Source organism: Brachyhypopomus gauderio, chromosome 5, assembly GCF_052324685.1.
Source record: "Brachyhypopomus gauderio isolate BG-103 chromosome 5, BGAUD_0.2, whole genome shotgun sequence".
Lineage (NCBI taxonomy): Eukaryota > Metazoa > Chordata > Actinopteri > Gymnotiformes > Hypopomidae > Brachyhypopomus > Brachyhypopomus gauderio.
The window spans coordinates 7,983,361-8,002,422 of NC_135215.1; the positions used below are offsets into that span (position 1 = coordinate 7,983,361).

Here is a 19,062-nt window from a genome sequence, read left to right on the forward strand (position 1 = left end):
CTAGGAGGTGAAAAGATAGAGAGATAAACATTAGGAGGAGACAAAAAATATGATCACAGATTATTATCTCAACAGGACAACACTGTGAACACGCAAAAAATCCCCATAGCACATACAAGCATTGATAACACAGACAGTCAAGCAGGGAGCGGCGCGTTCATCTATGTGGGAGGAGCCAACCAAGAGGCCTGGCACAGTTTTTGTGTCAAAGTTCATGGTGGAAAGCGAGAGCCAACCATATGGTGCCCGCTCATAAGAGCAGAAGAACCCAGAAAGAAGACAGAGCTTCTGTGTGTAAATCCACATCATCGGCTGCTTTGCAAATATCTCTACCCACATTCTACTTTGGATCTGTGGTTGGCACAGCCATAATTTCAACTTCAAAATCAACATGAGAAGTTGATATGGCTGTTGTAGTTTGAGCATGAGCTGTCCGGACTTTCAGGACGGCTGGACAGCTCTCGTCTCTCCTGTTGTTATTTCAGTGCAGGTTTTTCTCACCTCCCTGATAACACAGTTAACCTATGGAATGCTTAGTCTGATGGCAGTTCCACAACTTAGATGAACACAGAACATCTCCTGCCCCTTTAACCACAATATCTGCTGTATGGTCATTATCTTAGAGTGTCAGGCTTCACACCTGCCAACAGCTCTGACTTCTGTGACTTCTTGGAGGTTTGGCAGCCAACGCTCTTCCAAAACAACGTTGGCATGACATTTATTTCCTGTATTGTCACCTTACTTATGAAATGAGACAAACCTCAGACAAGGTGAGGAAATTCAGCAGCTATGTTTATTAAGAGGAATGTAATGTTAAAACAATATGATTCACAAAATTTCTGGTCTAAGGTAATGTTCCTGAGGACAATAGTAGGATCTTCAGATGGCTTTACTGGTTTGCTCTCTCTCTCTCTCTCTCTCTCTCTCTCTCTTGCTTTCTCTCTCTCTCTCTCTCTCACTTTCTCTCTCTCTCTCTCTCACTGTCTCTCTTTGTCTCTGTCTCTCTCTCCCTCTCTGTCTATCTCTCTCTGTCTCTCTCTCGTTCCATTGCTCACACACACACACACACACACACACACACACACACACACACACACACACACACACACACACACACACACACACACACACACACACACACACACACACAGGCAGTGCTTTTATCTTTAAGTATAATTCCCACATTTACATGTGAAATTATCTTTTATGGCATTAACTTCAATACAGCTGTATATGTAATCTGTTCATCTTCATTGTGAAAGATCTAGTTTAACATATAAAACAGAACAAACACTGCCTTGGTAATGTTCATGACAGCAGTGGAGATTTGATTTAGGTTCTTTCTGAACTGGCTATCAGTTTTCACACTCATTATTGTGAACTCTGCCTCAGATTGGGTTGGAGATCTTTGGCTGTATACAGAAGACAGCAAGCTGTATTGTTTTTTTTTTTTTTTTTTTTTTTTACAGATCCCCTTGCAGGCTTCACGTTTTTTATATCTTTGACCAGTTAGACACAGAACACTCTGTACTTCACAAATATGGCTTATGTTAGAAAGATATTTCTTGCCTAAAGGCGTTAAATTGCACTAAATTACATTAGCCAATTATTAACCACTTCATAAAAATTTTGACTAAATTGACTTTCTGATAAGTGTTTTATTTGATTATTTTTATGTTACATTTTCAGTAGTTGCATCGTGGTAGTAAAAAAAAAATTTCATGGCAGATGAAAGCCAGTTAAGAGCAACTATACAAGTCTAATGTCCGGGAGATTAGAAGAAATTTAGACTCTTCCTTGTTGTGCTTACTTAATCCACCAGAGGGAGACAAATAATCAGTATCAGTTATAGTTTTATGGTAGACGTGAATGCTGCTTAATATGATGTGGCGTTTTTTTCAAATAATCACATGTACGACAATGTATGAACTCTACTTACACGTTAAACTAATGTTTACAGTAACATCTAAACTGTGTTACTTGTGATAATGTCTGTACCCTCACTCTTTGTTTACAGTAACATCTAAATTGTGTTACTTGCGATAATGCTTGTACCCTCACTCTGTTTGCTGGGTACACTGTCAACCATCTAGAAAAGATATATATTCATATATATGAATCACAGTTCCTGTTAATATGTGTCGCAGGTTCTGGGTACCGTAAGTAATTGGACAAAATAACATTCACTTTATCATCTTGAGGACTTGGCTGCCCACACACACACTTCAGTAGAAGCTTGTGTGTCTGTGCCAGGTGTGTGGTTCTGTGTTGTTGTTGTTCCCAGATTTGTCTTTGGGGGGGGGGGGGGGGGGGTAAAATCCTTGCGTGGTGTAGTCCATGGTGCAGACGGGCATATCATGTCAAGAACACGTTTAGGGGCTGAATCATGTGAATTGCAGCTTTAGTAAGATGATTTGGGCCATTGTGCAGAAGAAACGCCGCCCACAGAGTTCTGTGGCATGTGGCTGGAAATTAACATCTAAAATGGCTCAGCACACTCCAAAATCCACCCTGCTACTGCAGTCAGCAGTCACATTGTCAAAGAAAAGAAATAAATAAAAAGCCCAGCCCACAACACCCCCCTTGGCCAGGTCAGCTGGCAGCTGCTCAGCCTCTGTGCAGATGAGGTGAAGGGGTCTGGTGTTTTTCTGCAGACTCTTCTCACTCCATCATTCCCGCGCAGGGTCACTCTGTCCTGCAACTCTGTGGCCTTTTCTTTGGACGTTCTGGATGCTGTGGACTTCCTTGTTTTTAGGGTTTACCAGCAGTGAACGTGATAAACGCACTGAGGTCGTTCTGATCTCTTTATGGTACTCTTTGAAATATTCATGCCTGCATTCTGGATGATGTTCTCCAACATCCATCATCATTCTGTCATTTTCTGTAATTTGCCACTGTGGTTTCTCCCTGGCCTGTCAGGTTGTTTTCTACTGATAGCCTCATCAGAGTATTCTTGCTTATTAACAATGTACCAATCCCATTTTAAAACATCTAGGCCCAGTTTCCTGAACATGGCTTAAACCTAGTAATAGAGAAAATTGTACTAATGTTGAGTCATCATTCAAAACTGCATTTAGTCCAGATTTAGGCCTAATCTGGGGTTGAGACTGACTCTGGCTCTTAAAGTTTGACAAGCCTGACCTCGATTAACTCTCCAGTTGGACTTGATTGGTTTATCTGTATGTCCGTCAGACTAATCTGACCTCCATGAACCCTCCAGTTGGACTTCATCTCACAAAGAGAACAAAAACTGTTCCTGGGTGCTATGGTGACTGTAAAGAAGAATCCATTCACACTACCACCAGCCCACCTGCTCTGTTTAGTTTTTTACTCTAATTGGTCGTCACTAAATAATCTTGTACCTCTGCCAAATATTTGTTAGTCAACGCTTAAAAGCATCTAATAACTTTTATAGCAAGCTAAATTTAAAAGCAAAATCAGCTTTATTCACGATGTTTTCTGTTTCCCGCCTGGTGTCTACCAGAGGAGGACGGCTTGACCTTCTGAGTCTCTGTTTCTCTCAGGGTCTGTTTCTCATGTTCTCAGGGTCTGTTTCTCATGTTCTCAGGGAGTTTTCCTTCCTCATCCTGCGCATTAAGAGCCTTAGTCCGCATTCTCTGCATATATTACAAACACATCTGGATTTGAATGTTTGACCCACTGTGATTTTTGGGTGCCCCCTTCTTTGGTACTGACGCTACCATAGTGCTTTGTTTGGGCGAGACATCCATATCAGTCCACTGGGTTTTCTGAATTGATTAATGTTGCCAGCCTGGAGAAGCCCACACCTACACTACTGCTGCTGATCCACTGTGGTCTCCTGAACCTGGAGCCGCGGTGCAGAATTCCTGTGTGGTTAATCGAGCGTGGACTCGGTTACATCTTGTTAGACGCAGTGTTCCTGTTTTGGTCTGTACATACAGCAGGTTTCTCTCCTTTCCTTCTCTCTCTCCATTTCTTCCTCTGCTCCTTGCTGCGGCACTGATTGGTTGCAGGTGCATCATTGGGCGTAAGCGTGTAATTGGTAAGGGGGGGGGGCACTGTGGGGGTGGGCCATGCGGACAGAAAAGTGAGTGTGCTAGTTTTAGCCACCCCAACACCCCCTCACCAAAGATGTTAATCTGATGGCTGAAGATTGAAACTGAGGGGACTCCTTATAATCTGTTTAGTCATAGAGAAACTAGATATTTATTGTCAGACAATATTTACACATTTGTTGATATCCATATTAATAGCAAATCACCAGCAGCCAGGAAGCTGAGCAACAAGTGCTCACTGACCTTTTAATGTTCAGGAGTCATAGCAGTCAGTGTTAATGTTTGTGAGTTAAGAGTAGTCAGCTTTAATGTTCAGGAGTCATAGCAGTCAGCTTTAATGTTTGTGAGTTAAGAGTAGTCAGCTTTAATGTTCAGGTGTCAGAGTAGTCAGCTTTAATGTTCAGGAGTCAGAGTAGTCAGTGTTATGTTCAGGAGTCAGAGTAATCAGCGTTAATGTTCAGGAGTTCGAGTAGTCTGCTTTAATGTTCAGGTGTCATAGTAGTCAGTGTTATTGTTCAGGAGTCGAGTGGTCAGCGTTAATATTCGGAAGTCAGAGTAGTCAGCTTTAATGTTCAGGAGTCAGAGTAGTCAGCATTAATGTTCAGGAGTTAGAGTAGTCAGCTTTAATGTTCAGGAATCAGAGTAGTCAGATTTTATGTTTGTGAGTCAGAGTAGTCAGCTTGAAATCTCTTTTGCCTTTTTATGTTTATTCCTTTTCTTTATTTATTTGAAAAGCATTTATTTATTTTGATCTGTGAATATTCCTGAAGCCTAATACTTTTAACCATATATATAATCAACTAAATGAAACATTTTTTGGCTGTAATTCCTGGTGTCCTGTATGGACTGTGGGTTTTTATCTGCCGTAACTGATCGCAGTGTCAGTTTATTATTAGCTGACTTCATTGTTTCATATAACATCTAAAACTCTTGGGGAAAAATGGCAAATTGGTCAACTCAGAATGGTTTTTGAGAACGGTGATTGTACTGGTACGAAAAGACTGCACACAGGTGTTTGAGAATGGTGATTGTCCTGGTACATAAAGGTCTGCTCTGTTTCTCCACTGCTTTATGTGTACAGCTCTCTTCTGTCTTACACACATTCACACATCACTGGCACAACACCACCAAAAAACTCCCTATTGTAAGTCAGATCTTTTTCATAATAAAGTTTATTCTATATTACAAATAGTATTTTGTCCTTGACTGCAAAATAGGAATGCATTATATTTACATACACAGGTATACAATTAATTATAACAAAGTTAGAGAAGCTCACCCTTCCCCATCTCTCCTATCAGGATAATTCTTTATCTCTCTCACCAGATCTGGGAATAGTAAAAGTCTTTTGTAATGGGGCTCGGAAACTCCTGCTATAACACTGAGCAAGAAGGACAGTTTTAGATCTTACAAAAACGTTAAAGGTGGAAGCTTTATCAGGTCCTTAACAACCCGAGAGTCGAGATTCGTCGAACCACACAGGACATGGAAGATGGATGTAAACTAGAACACACAGGTGGAGTCATGAAGAGATCGGGGGGCAGTCACTTTAACAAACACCTAACACTAACAAAGACTTTTTTACTACCAATTTTTTTTTCAAGCATCTAAGAAATTGACAGTTGATTTTAAGCCTTCATTGACTTATTTATGCATTCTTAAGGTCTACTGTAGGATAGCTCTTAAAGCCAGGACTCAATCAGTCCATTACCGCATCATATGAAATGAATTTTCACAACATTCATGGTTTTTGATCATACTGAATTTGAATAGAGATCAGGTCTGTGGCCAGTCTGTCAGAAAGGGGCAATTCGTTGGTCATTTTGAGGGGCAGAATGTCACAAATCTCGCACAGTCCTCCAGGTTGGTGATCTACCTCATGACGACCCGCGTGTTTCAGCCGCACGCTGAGATGGTAGGACAGCTACACACATGAAGGCGTGAACAGAACAACATGGACAGAACACGTGAACAGAACACGTGAACAGAACAACATGGACAGAACACGTGAACAGAACGTGAGCAGGAGGAGGAGACGGCAAACGAAAAAACGTGATCCTTCTACCTCTCCAGACTATTTCAGGCTGACATTTGGACATCATATATTTACACTTGTGATGCTTTATCATAACCACAAAAGACACAGAAAAGTAGACACACAAAAAAAAACTAAGAAACCAAAAACCAAATCAAAAGTCAGTAGAACAGTCCTCTTCAAGAAATCAACAGATGGTATAAAAAACAAAACATCCACGAAAACCCAAAAAGAACGAGAAGAAGAACCAGCAGCCCAATCCCTCCAACCTCAAACATCTGAGATGTTCTGGAGAACAGCTCCTCCAGCCGTTCATCCACTGTACTGTTGTGTTGTGCAGCTGTTCAACATGAATGTGAATAGGTTAGCGGTCCTCTGTAGCTTGACAACTCATGGAAAGACACGCTCCCTGAGGGACTGTGTCATTTCTGCATGAAAGATGGATGCTGAGGTTATGTCTATCTGCGACAATCTAAAACAAAGGCTTAATTTTTCATTTAGAAATTCCTAGTAGTATTATATAAATAGCTTTGATTGCAAGGCAGTTCCATTTCATAACATCCAAATAGGTCAACATGCAAGGGTATATACTGTATTTGCTTAAGGTATCACTTTCATTTTATTAGCATTTTAACACGTCCACGAAACATGAGGATGACCGTTGAGCAGGTGAGCGGGATAAAGGTTCCACCTTAACAGAAGTTGCAGCTTAGCTTTAGATGACAATCCACTTTCTCTGTCTCCCAGGCAACAGAAAGAAAAGAACACATCCACATCTTCATTTAGCAAGGCTCTATTTTCCTTTTTTTTTCTTTTCTCATTAATGAAGTTTAAATTGAAGTACATGCGTTTAAAAACCCAATAAAGTACCCGAGGTGGACCACAACAGGTCTCTGCACATTCAAATCACCACTTGGAGCACTTTTGTCAAGGCAAAAGAAAGGTCAAAGGTCAGATGTCAAAGGGCAGCAGGGTGGCTCGAGGGTCTCTGTTCCACCATCAAAGGTCACATCCAACATTTCCAAGTTTCGCCCACAGTTGTGCCTGACGCCGTGACAAGGACTTGGGGGAGACAGACTGGAGTGTGGGGAACGCCACCGAGGCACTGCACAGAAGAGGAGGAGCTTCTGCTCAGGGCACGCCCATCTCACCCAGGGACAACACCAGTGTCACCAGCAGCTGCGACCCCACGTCCTGTGCTCTCGCTCCGGAGGAAGGGAGGCAGATGGCGGTGGAGGTGAGGTCACGTGCCCCGTGTTCCTCCAGGTCACGACCAGAACCGGGCCTTCTCGCTTCAGTGCAGAATCAGGGGTGGCTTGTCTCCTTCTATCAGCCTTTGTGTTTCCTAGTTATTCACACCTTTCTTTTCTCGTCTTTCTTTTCTTCCTTGCTTCCTTCCTTTGGTTTTCTGCCGACTAATCTCCTCAGGTTCTTTCCAATCATCCAGAGAGTTTGGTGTAATCATTGACTCTGTGGCAGTGGACGACTAATGGCATTCTATCTTCTCACCACTCCCATCATCTCATCCTAGAACAACAGTGGGACCCCCACGTCAGTGGGACCCCCATGTTAGATCTTTCTCCAGGCCAGGTGAGGATTCTGAGGCAGTTCCAGATTGTGTGCTTTTCAACTTGAGAGTGATCCTCTTCTTCACCCACCAAAAAGCCTGCACAGCTGGTTAAGCCTGCAAACAGTGAGGAGAAGAGTCTCTGCACGCTGTAGATTGAGGTGTGTGAGTCTCTGTGTGTGTGTGTGCGTATGTGTGTGTGTGTGTGTGTGCTTACAACGAAGGCGTGATCAGAGAGGTTCACTTTAGTAATGTGCTAATTCCAGACGAATGCTCTCAGGACTCGGGAGAACCTCTGGACAGTGGCAGAAAAGTCACACTCAACGTTCGAGAGTCACCGAGGCTCTCGGTGGAGAGGGAAGCGCTCTAGCCCCACCGACGACGGAAGCGCAGTCGCTCAGCACCCTCTCCTCCTCTCCAGGGGTCCACAGGGCAGGGACAACAGCAGTGGGTTGGCTGTTCCATACCTCCCTCAGACGTGTGGAGGGTCGGAAACTCCTGTAAACTCTTCTTGGGTTTCAAGTTTTTCGCACCGACCCTTTTGGTCTGCATTGCTCCTAACGGAGTACCAACAGCAAATTCTGGTTGTTTTGGTACTACAATTAACTGGACTACTGTAGTGTCAAACACTACCCTAGGCATAAAAGTCAGAACAAATTGACACCCAACATTGTGGTTTGAAACACTTTGCTTAACAGCTATAATTTGAAGGCAACAAAAATTTAACAGTTATTCATTTGTTGTTTTTTTTTTTTTTACTTTTTTATTTACCAGGGGAAGGACAGAGGGCACCAGTGAGGCGGAGTTTGCAGGAAACCGCCCCTCCTCTAGACTTCAGAGCAACAGGACAACCCTCCCCCTTCCCCCATTGCATCATGGGTAACAGTAGTCTGCAGCCCCAAGGCTGTTTTCGCTACTCTTCTAGGAAGCAGAGCTAATGTGTTGCGGATTTTTGGATGGTAGTTGGGAAGATGCAGGAAGTTGTTGTCGTTTATCTTTTTTTTGCAAAACAAAACAGGTGAGATAGATGGACTGGTATTCGCTCAGGCACGGGTTGGTTTCTGACGGGTGTCCCAGTGCGCTCTGGGAAACGCGGTCCTCAGCTTTCCAGGCTCATGAAGGCGACCACCTGTTCCAGCTTTAAAGCCAGTCTCTGTTTCCTGGCACTGTCGTCTTGCTCCAGCGCACTCACAATCTGCGCGAGAGAGAGGCCAGGATAAGCGGTCACATGACACACAACTTATGTCCTCTGTGTCGGCACAGAGGGACAACGTAGCCTCCCCGAAACACTGGTGCTGCTCAGCATAATTCTCTCTGAATGGCTGAATATAGTTTGGATCTCAAAATCATAAGTAAATATGATGTATTGTGTGAGAAATGGTATTTAACCCCACAGTGAAATCCCCAGTGATGGATTAACACCTACAGGGTCCATTTAAGTCCAGCTGGAGGTAAATTTCAAACTGTAAAAGTAATTCAGCCCTGGGGATTTTGCACTGTGTTCAGTACAAGTCTTGCTCTAATAGCTTTGCCAACCCACCGTAGGAGGTGAAATTATGTTCTTGACTGTTCTTGCTTAAAATCAATACATCAACATGTGAGGACATACTTTTGAATATATTTTAATTTGCCAGTAATGGGAAGCTGCTTTGATGGAATATTATTAATATGCAAGATAGTCTGAATCATAACCATTTAACACTGTATTAACTTGAATAATAAATATAGTATGAATAATGAATATAGTATCCTGTGGTCACGGTGCTGCAGAGAAACAGACACGGTGGGAAACAAGGCCGTGATGTCACTGACCTCCTCTGTGTATTTGCTCACGTAGGAGTAGATCTCACTGAGGGAGCTCATGGTGTTGAACTCATTCATGTGCAGTCGAGACTGCTCCGCCAGGTATGCGTTCATGTCCTGGTCACTGATGGCCGGCATCTTACCGATGTCTGAGTAATATCTGTGAGAACGTGCGCATCACACACACACACACACACACACACACACACACACACACACACACACACATATTAAATTATTTGATGGCTGCAGATACAGAGGAGGCATAGAGTTAACTCCTGGGTATTCAGGTTAGTCATTAAAGGTAATACTCCTTTTGTTTGTGCTCTAGGGCCACGGAACAGAGCTGCAATCTGTTTGACTGACAGCTGTCATGACCCCAAGAATCAATCTTACATTCACTTTCACTGGCCAGCTCCAGGCAGCACTGAATGACAGAGACTGTTAATGAGCTGATGCCCTTGAAAAGCTGTTTTAGAGGCATCAGCAAAACATAGCGGATGCCAAGACTACCTTAACAGTTCCTAATGTGAGTGGTGCACCCACACACACACACACACACACACACACACACACACACACACACACACACACACACACACACACTGCCTTCTGTTTGCAGGAGGCTCAGAGCAATCATTCACAGCAGCAGCTGCAGTGTCACTGTCAAGTCTTTAATTAAGGCAGGTCATTTCCATATTTAATTTCTGCACTGAGCCAACTTATGGACACTGTGTGCACGTGCGTCTCTGAGTGTGAGAACGCCTGATCCATGTGACCATTTTAGTAGCATCAGGTGTGTGTGGTGCTGTGCCATCAGCCACAGTGATCTCTCACTGAGAGAGAGAGAGAGAGAGAGAGAGGGAAGGAGGGAGAGAGAGAGGAAGAGAAAAGGAGCGAGAGAGAGAGGGATGGAGAGAGAAAAAAAGGGGATAGAGAAAGAGATAGGGGAGGGAGATAGAGAGAGGGAGAGAGAGAGGGAGGGAGGGAGAGAGAGAGGGAGGGAGGGAAAGAGAGAGGGAGGGAGGGAGAGAGAGAGAGGGAAGGAGGGAGAGAGAGAGAGAGGGAAGGAGAGAGAGAGAGAGAGAGTGTTCCAGAGTCACCCAGCTCCCCTGACCCTAGATAAAACATACCTAACACTTCATTTTGCCACAGCTGAAGGGCACGTCAGACACAAACACCTCATGCTAGTATTTCTGAGACACTGTGCATGCTTGCCCAGTTCAAACCCTCCCAGGGCCCTTCTGAAGACACAAGAACACCAAAACATGCCATGGCTTCTCCACTCAATCCTAATTAAGGTTATAGGGTGTGCTAAGCGTCTCATAATACATGCTGCCTGCGCAGGAATACTGTGAGTGAAGCCGTGATGTATGATTTATGATTTAGCCAAAGCGATGTAGTTGAGCTTCCAAGCAACAAGCGTGTACATCGTTCTAAACAGATGACACGCTACAGGCTACAGGCCCTCACATCCCTACCAAAACAGTCTGCCATAATTATTGCTTGTTAGAAGGCTTGTACACTCTTATTTTGCCCTCTCTGAGGATGTCAAATGGTTGGCCTGCATGTACTTTGCAGAGTAACAGTTAGTGAGTTGTTTATTTCCATCATCCACTGGTTGGACTTGCGTTTATTTGTGCTGGAGGCGAGACCATTTTGGGTAGCGTGAAACCCACACGTACTTTACAGTGGGTAATCTAAATAGTCATTAATCTGCTGCTAGCAGAATTATAGCTACAAGCCTTTCTATAAAATATCTGTGAAGAATGGTATTGATTTCAGTTAAAAACACTTAAAAAAATTAATGTTTGCATATTTATTCCCAGTTGCAATTCTATGGGGGCTTCATACATTGTGGCTGCAAATATAAATAAATAAAGAAATACATAAATAATTTAAGAAGCACTTTAGCAGGCCCCAGTGGACCCCTTCTTTGGGAAACACAGATCACCATGAGATGTACATGCATGTTATAAGACTGCACACACCACTCAACCCTCCCTCCACACTAGTGCAGCTACTGAATCACCTTCAGGCCTCACCCAAAACCCCCACCCATGACTACACCCAGCACCAGTTTTTATTAAACACTGCCCCCACCAAACAAACATCCTGATGGTCTCGTTCGAGCAAACTGCTGCGCAGTGCGACACTCTGGGTTGGGTCTCGCTCTGTCTCACTGCCGTGTGCTGGATCCTTTCGAGCCAAAGCCACACCATCCATTTTCACAGTTTTTCATTTGGCCTGGAAGTTCACCAGTCATTTATCTCTGAATTTCACCCCTCACGGCTACTGCCGTGTGTGTCACACACTCCCCCTCCTTCCACATTACTACATACTGCAGCTCTTCGTCTAGGAAGCTCACGTTTCTCTATGTGCTCGTGCTGTGTTGGAGGACTGATGATGAAGCCATTTACCGCCATTAAGGCACTTAAATTATAAGAATCCGCTCACTCGGCTAGAGCTATTAGCATGATAAAGGATGACTTTATTACTCCTGTGAAGTACACACAACACACACACACACACACACACACACACACACACACACACACACACCACAGGGGTCATCTCTCACCGCTCCACCCAGTTCTTGTAGCTGGGAATGTCCTTGGCGTAGAGCAGCTTGTTGGAGGGCGAGTCTTTGCCCAGGCGATGTTCTGAGGTGGAGCAGGAGTCCATGAAGGTCTGGGCCACCACAGAGAGACACGCGTCCGTGATGCTGCTCTTGTGGATGTCAAACACAAACTGGGGGTTCTTGATCACATTCACCCAGAAGCGGAGAGGTAGGCTGTAACGAAAGAACCCAGATCAGAAGCTGTTCTGTTGGGACTCCAGAATAATACACACACCTGCAGTATTCCCTGGAAATAAACGCTGACTCAAATCTGCTTATAATCTGTGTTATTATAATGAAATAACTCATCAACACAGACATCAGGATCTGACATTAGGTGCCTGACAAAATGTTTTTATGAATCTTTTCTGGTTTTTTGAAGAGAGCAGAGAAATGGACTTTAACAAAACTTTAAAGTAGAGAGGTTATTAGAGTTATAAGACACCAGCCATACAGTTATAACCCAGTTAAGCAGATGGCTGTTTTTTAATTATTTTTATATAATAATAATAATAAATAATAATAATAGTAATTCTGTCAATATGATTCCAGTAATTCCTGCAGTTGCTTGTGAGATCATGGTTAAATGTCCGTAGTAACTGCTGAGCTCTACGTTCTAGTCATACCAAACCAGTCATACCAGTCATACCAGTCAAACCAGTCAAACCAGTCATACCAGTCATACCAGTCAAACCAGTCATACCAAACCAGTCATACCAGTCATACCAGTCATACCAGTCAAACCAGTCATACCAAACCAGTCATACCAGTCATACCAGTCAAACCAGTCATACCAGTCATACCAGTCATACCAAACCAGTCATACCAGTCATACCAGTCCAGTCATACCAGTCATACCAGTCATACCAAACCAGTCATACCAGTCATACCAGTCATACCAGTCATACCAGTCAAACCAGTCATACCAGTCATACCAGTCAAACCAATCATACCAGTCATACCAAACCAGTCATACCAGTCATACCAGTCAAACCAGTCATACCAGTCATACCAAACCAGTCATACCAGTCAAACCAGTCATACCAGTCATACCAGTCATACCAAACCAGTCATACCAGTCATACCAGTCAAACCAGTCATACCAGTCAAACCAGTCATACCAGTCATACCAGTCATACCAAACCAGTCATACCAGTCATACCAGTCATACCAGTCAAACCAGTCATACCAGTCATACCAAACCAGTCATACCAGTCATACCAAACCAGTCATACCAGTCATACCAGTCATACCAAACCAGTCATACCAGTCAAACCAGTCATACCAGTCATACCAGTCAAACCAGTCATACCAGTCATACCAGTCAAACCAGTCATAACAGTCATACCAGTCATACCCTCAACAATGTTATAAAAGGTATAACAATAAATATTAGATCAAAAGCATCACAGGTGTCATACTCAGGGAGTCATAGAGACCATGTTCATTAGTCAGTTTAAACAATCTCCAAAGCTGGACCCATTGAAAAGCTGAATGTAGCCATAATTGAGCAGCAAGTTTATAGACTGTCCTCAATGCTTCTGCCACAGGGTCGAGGCAAATTCAGTTTCTCGTGAGCTTAAAATGAGAAACTCCAAACTACCCGGCAACAAATCAGGCACTGGAGTTCAGGTCATTCTTTCTGTTACCCTACCAATCAGGTCATTCTGTTACCCTACCAATCAGGTCATTCTGTTACCCTACCAATCAGGTCATTCTGTTACTCTACCAATCAGGTCATTCTGTTACCCTACCAATCAGGTCATTCTGTTACCCTACCAATCAGGGGTGGGTTTCCTGAAACGTTCGTAACTCTAAGTACTTCGTAACCTCGTACTTACGAATATTCTTAAATTTACGAGTGTTTCCCGAAACTCTTCGTAACTTACGTCGTTCTTATAGTCGTTCGTAAGTTAAGAATCTCCGGACCCATTCGTAACTCACTAAGTACTTCTTAACTCGAAGCTCTCGTGCAGTTCTACTTCAAAAATGATAGAGGCGCTAATTTCACTCGCGTGGGTTTTAATCACAGCATTACTACATTTGCGTTTATGTGTATAATTAGCCTAGTAGCCTATTTTCTTTTGAAGTATTTACATCGCATATACCACAATGTGTCAACAGAAATCAAATGTACTACTTTGAATTATTTAGCATTAGTTTATATCTTCCCAATATTTAATTAAGTCTCTCTGTTCGTCATCGTGCAGTCAACAGCGTTTCAGACTCAAAATTAATGTATTCTTTGCAAAGAAATGGATACAAGTTGGCCTATTAAGCTTGTTTTAACTTAACCAATAAAATGGATTGATTAATCGGCAGCACATATAAGTAACTTGGATTAAGGCTAGCAATTGTGCTTGTGTGATGAACATGGCAGCTCTTCAGAGTACTGGCTTTGAATAGAAGACATAATTTAAGAAGACGACGTAATCCACGAAGCCATGTAGTTCGCCTGAATACAGAATTTTGCCCTTAGCTCCACGACGCAGTTACTGACCGCCCTCCGATTTTATGCCACAGACTGTTCTGCAGACTGTTGGTGATGCCCACGGACTAAGCAAAGCTGACATGAATGTGTGCATGCTGTGACTAAAGCATTGCTTCGCCATGCAGCAAATATATATATATATAGTGTATATATATATATATATATATATATATATATATATATATATATATACTAGCTGACAGTGGGTATCCACTCTGAAGCTTGTATCAAATCCCCTGGTGTCCCTTCAGTAGCTGTGGGGCCCAGTATCCCCAGTGCCTTCTCCTCCTCAACAGTGAAGGCACTTGTGGACATTTGACCTCCACCAGTCTTAGCCCTCTCCTTTCTGAGTCCTGCCCCCTTATTTTTGACTTGACTACAGTTTTTTTTTTGTTTTTTTCTGAATTTGATGAACTTCCTTGAGCTATTGAAAACAGTAGGCTATACTTTTGTTTTTGGCTCAGTTCACTCAACAGAAAGTTTCATTTTATCTGCTTGTTTGCCATGGTTTTGAATAACGTGTGAAAGGTTAATTGTGTGCCCTATTTATAGCCTTGATAAAAGCCTACGATCGGTCAGAATTGCAAAGGTAATAATATGTTCTACTCATTTTTTCCTTATACTTGAAATGTCAACACTTATTAGTTGTTAGTTTTTATAATTGTCATTTTGCCAATGATGCTTTTGCGGCGTAATTATGAAAAAATGTATGTAAATCGGTGGTTCGGTTTTCGACTAGCGGAGATTTTCCAGTGCAGCTGCAGAGGCGGAGTCAACTAAGAACTACTTAGAACTCGTTCGTAAATTTGGAGATTACGAAGGCTTTTGGGAAACACTCGTAAATTTGGCGTTCTTAAAGTTACGTTGTTCTTAAAGTTGTTCGTAACTTTCTAAGATCGTTCGTTATCGGGAAACCCACCCCAGGTCATTCCTTCTGTTACCCTACCAATCAGGTCATTCTGTTACCCTACCAATCAGGTCATTCTTTCTGTTACCCTACCAATCAGGTCATTTTTTCTTTTATCCTATCAATCAGGTCATTCATCCTGTACCAATCCTGCAGACATGCAGATTAAATTAAGTCTACACTTTCAGCACACAGATTGCCATCAGATTTGTGGGATACAAATCCTTGCTGTTTGACTAGGACTGGCCAGGAAAACACTACCATATTTATTTTTATTATTATTAACAGTGCTGTTCTGAATTCTGATTTATGTAACTATAATTTATTTTTATGATTTAGTGTTACCCAGCAACTCCATATTTCTATTTACATTGTTAACTCTATTAGCTTTATTGTGTTGTGAATAATACAATGTAATTACGTCCTGGTAAATGTCTTTATTGTTTTCGTCTCAGACTGGACTTAGCTTGGCTTAGCTTCCTACTTTGTTTTAAAATCTGCTGAAAATAATCGTTTTCTATTAACTAAGCAGTTTTGTGTAAGTGTGTATGTGGCAGCTCCACAGATCGTTCCACAGGTATCTGAAGCAGGAGCTGGAAGAGTCTCGTGTTTATCAGGACACTCTGTGTTTATGCTGTGTTGAGCGCACCATCTCTATAACATGCAGTCAGCAAACTGGCAATATGGTGGCTACAGTTTGGGTTGTTTAATCTCAAATGAATTTCTTAAATAATGAAACAATTTTAATCTTCTTTATATTGGCTGTAAAGGATGTAATTGTAATTCAACTCATAATATACACCTGTAAGATTATTGTAGTTGATAAAGGTGGTGTAGAGACGAAGCTAATCTAGTGTCTGGAGCTAAGAGCCGAATGTAGATTATGATCACCACTGTAAAAGTGGACATGGAAGACTGTACCAGTGAATTCTTCCACTGTAAGAATGACCTCATTGTTAGCCATAGATTCATAATGAACACATCAATATCAGGCCTTGAAAAATAAAGAGATCATCACTTTCTTATAAACACCATATCCCCTCCCTGTTGCCCCAACAACAACAACAACAACAACTTGTAGGAGCAGCTGCAAAATGCAAGCTGGCGACATCATTTCCTGCCCGTGTGTGTTTGTGATGCCAGGTGAAGGAGAAAAGCCTCAGATTAGCTCCAGGAAGCAGAGGCCTGCTGCTCCCGGTCCTCCACCCGGCTGACGGTGCTCTGTGATGGGACTTGTGTTGGCGTGTTTGTGTCTGCTGGCCGCTCTGCTCTTTTGCGGCTGTCTAAAACAATACACGCTTGCAAGCATGGCTTATTCCCCTGCCTCTTTGGACTAAAGTGAATGAAAATGTTCTAGGTAAACGTGTGTGTGTGTGTGTGTGTGTTTGTGTTTGGTGTTGCAGTCTGTTTGCAGTGGGCTCATTAATTTTCTAGCCAGCTGTTTTATCATACACAGAAAGAGAACAAAAAGCAGAAAGGTGAAAATGCAATGGGAATATTGCGAGGGGAGAGGGGACAGAGAGGGAGAGACAGAGAGGGAGAGGAGAGAGAGAGGGGACAGAGAGGGAGAGACAGAGAGGGAGAGAGGGAGAGGAGAGAGAGGAGAGAGAGAGGGGAGAGGGGACAGAGAGGGAGAGACAGAGAGGGAGAGAGGAGAGGAGAGAGAGAGGGGACAGAGAGGGAGAGACAGAGAGGGAGAGGAGAGAGAGGAGAGAGAGAGGGAAGAGGGGACAGAGAGGGAGAGACAGAGAGGGAGAGGAGAGAGAGAGGGGAGAGGGGACAGAGAGGGAGAGACAGAGAGGGAGAGGAGAAGAGAGAGGGGAGAGGGGACAGAGAGGGAGAGACAGAGAGGGAGAGGAGAGAGAGAGGGGAGAGGGGACAGAGAGGGAGAGACAGAGAGGGAGAGGAGAGAGAGAGGGGAGAAGGGTCAGTGAGGGAGAGGAGAAAGCTGGAGAGAGGCAGAGAGGAAAGGAGGAGAGGGAGACGGAGAAGGAGAGATAGAGGAGAGAGTTAAGAGTTAGAGAGGGAGACAGAGGAAAGAGAGAAAGAGGGAGAAAGAGGAAGGTGAAAGAGAAGAGAGAAGGAGAGAGAGAGAGGGAAATATATTTACTCTCATTTACTGTGGGGGTAAAATGTCATGACATTTTCACAAATCCAAAAAATAATCCCAAATTTCAATAATCTGACCCAACATTAAAAATGACAAATATGTCTTGGAGGAGAACACACATTAACCCTTGCTGCAAATATGCAGCAGCATGTCATCGCTACACACACACACACACACACACACACACACACACACACACACACACACAGTGTATGCCAATACAGTCATGCCAATAAAGCAATCTTGACTTGACAGAAAGAGAGAGAGAGAAGAAACATGAGAGAGAGAGGGAGAGAGTTAAAGAAGGAGAGAGATCTAGCAGTAACCTTGCACTAGTCTAGCAGTAACAGAGCAGGGATTTCATCCTTGTGACACCATGTGTCTTCATATACTGAAATTGTAAGTTAAAAATTTCTGCAATTAATAAACTACTTCCTGTTCAAATGCATTGATGAGTTTTTATCAGGCATTATTAGTTAAAAATAGCATGACAAAATGCAAAAAAACAATACAGCCTGTGTCTCGTGAGGATATAATCGCAATAAAAAAGATATTACCCGTAACAATAGTGCTCTATAATACAAGAAATCAGATATATCTATTCTACGGGTAACCTCTAGGGAGCAGAAAGCAAAATTAAAAAGCCTCCAGTTTTATCCTTAATAAATATTTTAAATCTTGGGTTCTTTGTAACGGCTCTGTGGGAAATTGGAATTGTTTCTTGGAATTGTTATTTGAAAGAAGTCTAAAGAGGGCACAGTATTGTGCTAGATGTTCAAAGGATTACCCAACGCCAACTGCTTGATTAGTCGCTATTTCCAATAATAGAAAAAAGCAGTAGTTCTGTTTAGACAGTTCATGATTTCCATTACAATTTCATTTGTCTTTTAATGTAATGTCTTTAGGGACTTTACTGAACTATAGCTGGGGGCATCTTGAATATTTTGCTGGGTTGTGCGAAGGCTTCTGAAGAGCACAGGCGGTTTTGTGTCTGTCTGGAACCAACAGAATCTGGAGAACATGGAAGATGATTCTAGAACTCACAGCACCTGGAGAACATGGAAGATGATTCTAGAACTCACAGCACCTGGAGGACGTGGAAGATGATTCTAGAACCCCAACTATCTTGAGCCTGCTGGCCAACTGAATTAATCTCTTCTGTTTCCTGTTGGAGATTATTACCATTACACATATCGTGGATGTGGTAGGACACTGTGGGCAATAATGCCTCCTCTCACGTGAAAGTGTGTCGCTGCTTTGGTAGACAGGGACTCAAGTCACTCTGGACCACTGAGCTTATGGGCACCTTCAGAAGCAGCAGAAAAGGCAAAGCAGTGATAAATAAACTCCTGTACAATAAAAATGAATCTAATGTCCCATCTCCCGTAAATGTGTTTTCAGGCATATGTTCAACACAGCTTGTTAACTTGTTTACTTTTCCACTCTCCTGTTTTGTGCTCTTGCATCAGAAGCACTTGCACGGCTGATGAAG

At 42.8% G+C, this 19,062-nt stretch overlaps 1 protein-coding gene and 1 long non-coding RNA gene across 7 annotated transcripts in view; one reads left to right on the forward strand and one right to left on the reverse strand.

Moving 5' to 3' along the window:
- Positions 1 to 643: 643 nt before the first annotated feature.
- Positions 644 to 18,907, forward strand: LOC143514316 (uncharacterized). 6 transcript variants are annotated; one of them, XR_013130824.1, is made up of 6 exons: positions 644 to 770; positions 7,111 to 8,139; positions 8,414 to 8,518; positions 9,477 to 9,544; positions 9,774 to 9,971; positions 18,579 to 18,907. It is a non-coding gene; the product is annotated as an uncharacterized LOC143514316 (long non-coding RNA). The 6 variants fall into 6 exon arrangements; XR_013130821.1 differs by having other exon boundaries at positions 7,111 to 8,518; XR_013130823.1 differs by having other exon boundaries at positions 8,414 to 9,544.
- plxna4 (plexin A4) overlaps positions 5,192 to 19,062 on the reverse strand; it is a 225,028-nt gene continuing 211,157 nt past the window's right edge. The window contains exons 30-32 of the mRNA XM_077005339.1: positions 12,024 to 12,236; positions 9,452 to 9,602; positions 5,192 to 8,834 (exon numbers count right to left, since the gene is read on the reverse strand). Of these exons, the coding sequence (XP_076861454.1) occupies positions 8,739 to 8,834; positions 9,452 to 9,602; positions 12,024 to 12,236 (460 nt within the window). The 3' untranslated portion in view covers positions 5,192 to 8,738. The remainder of the gene's footprint in view (positions 8,835 to 9,451; positions 9,603 to 12,023; positions 12,237 to 19,062) is intronic.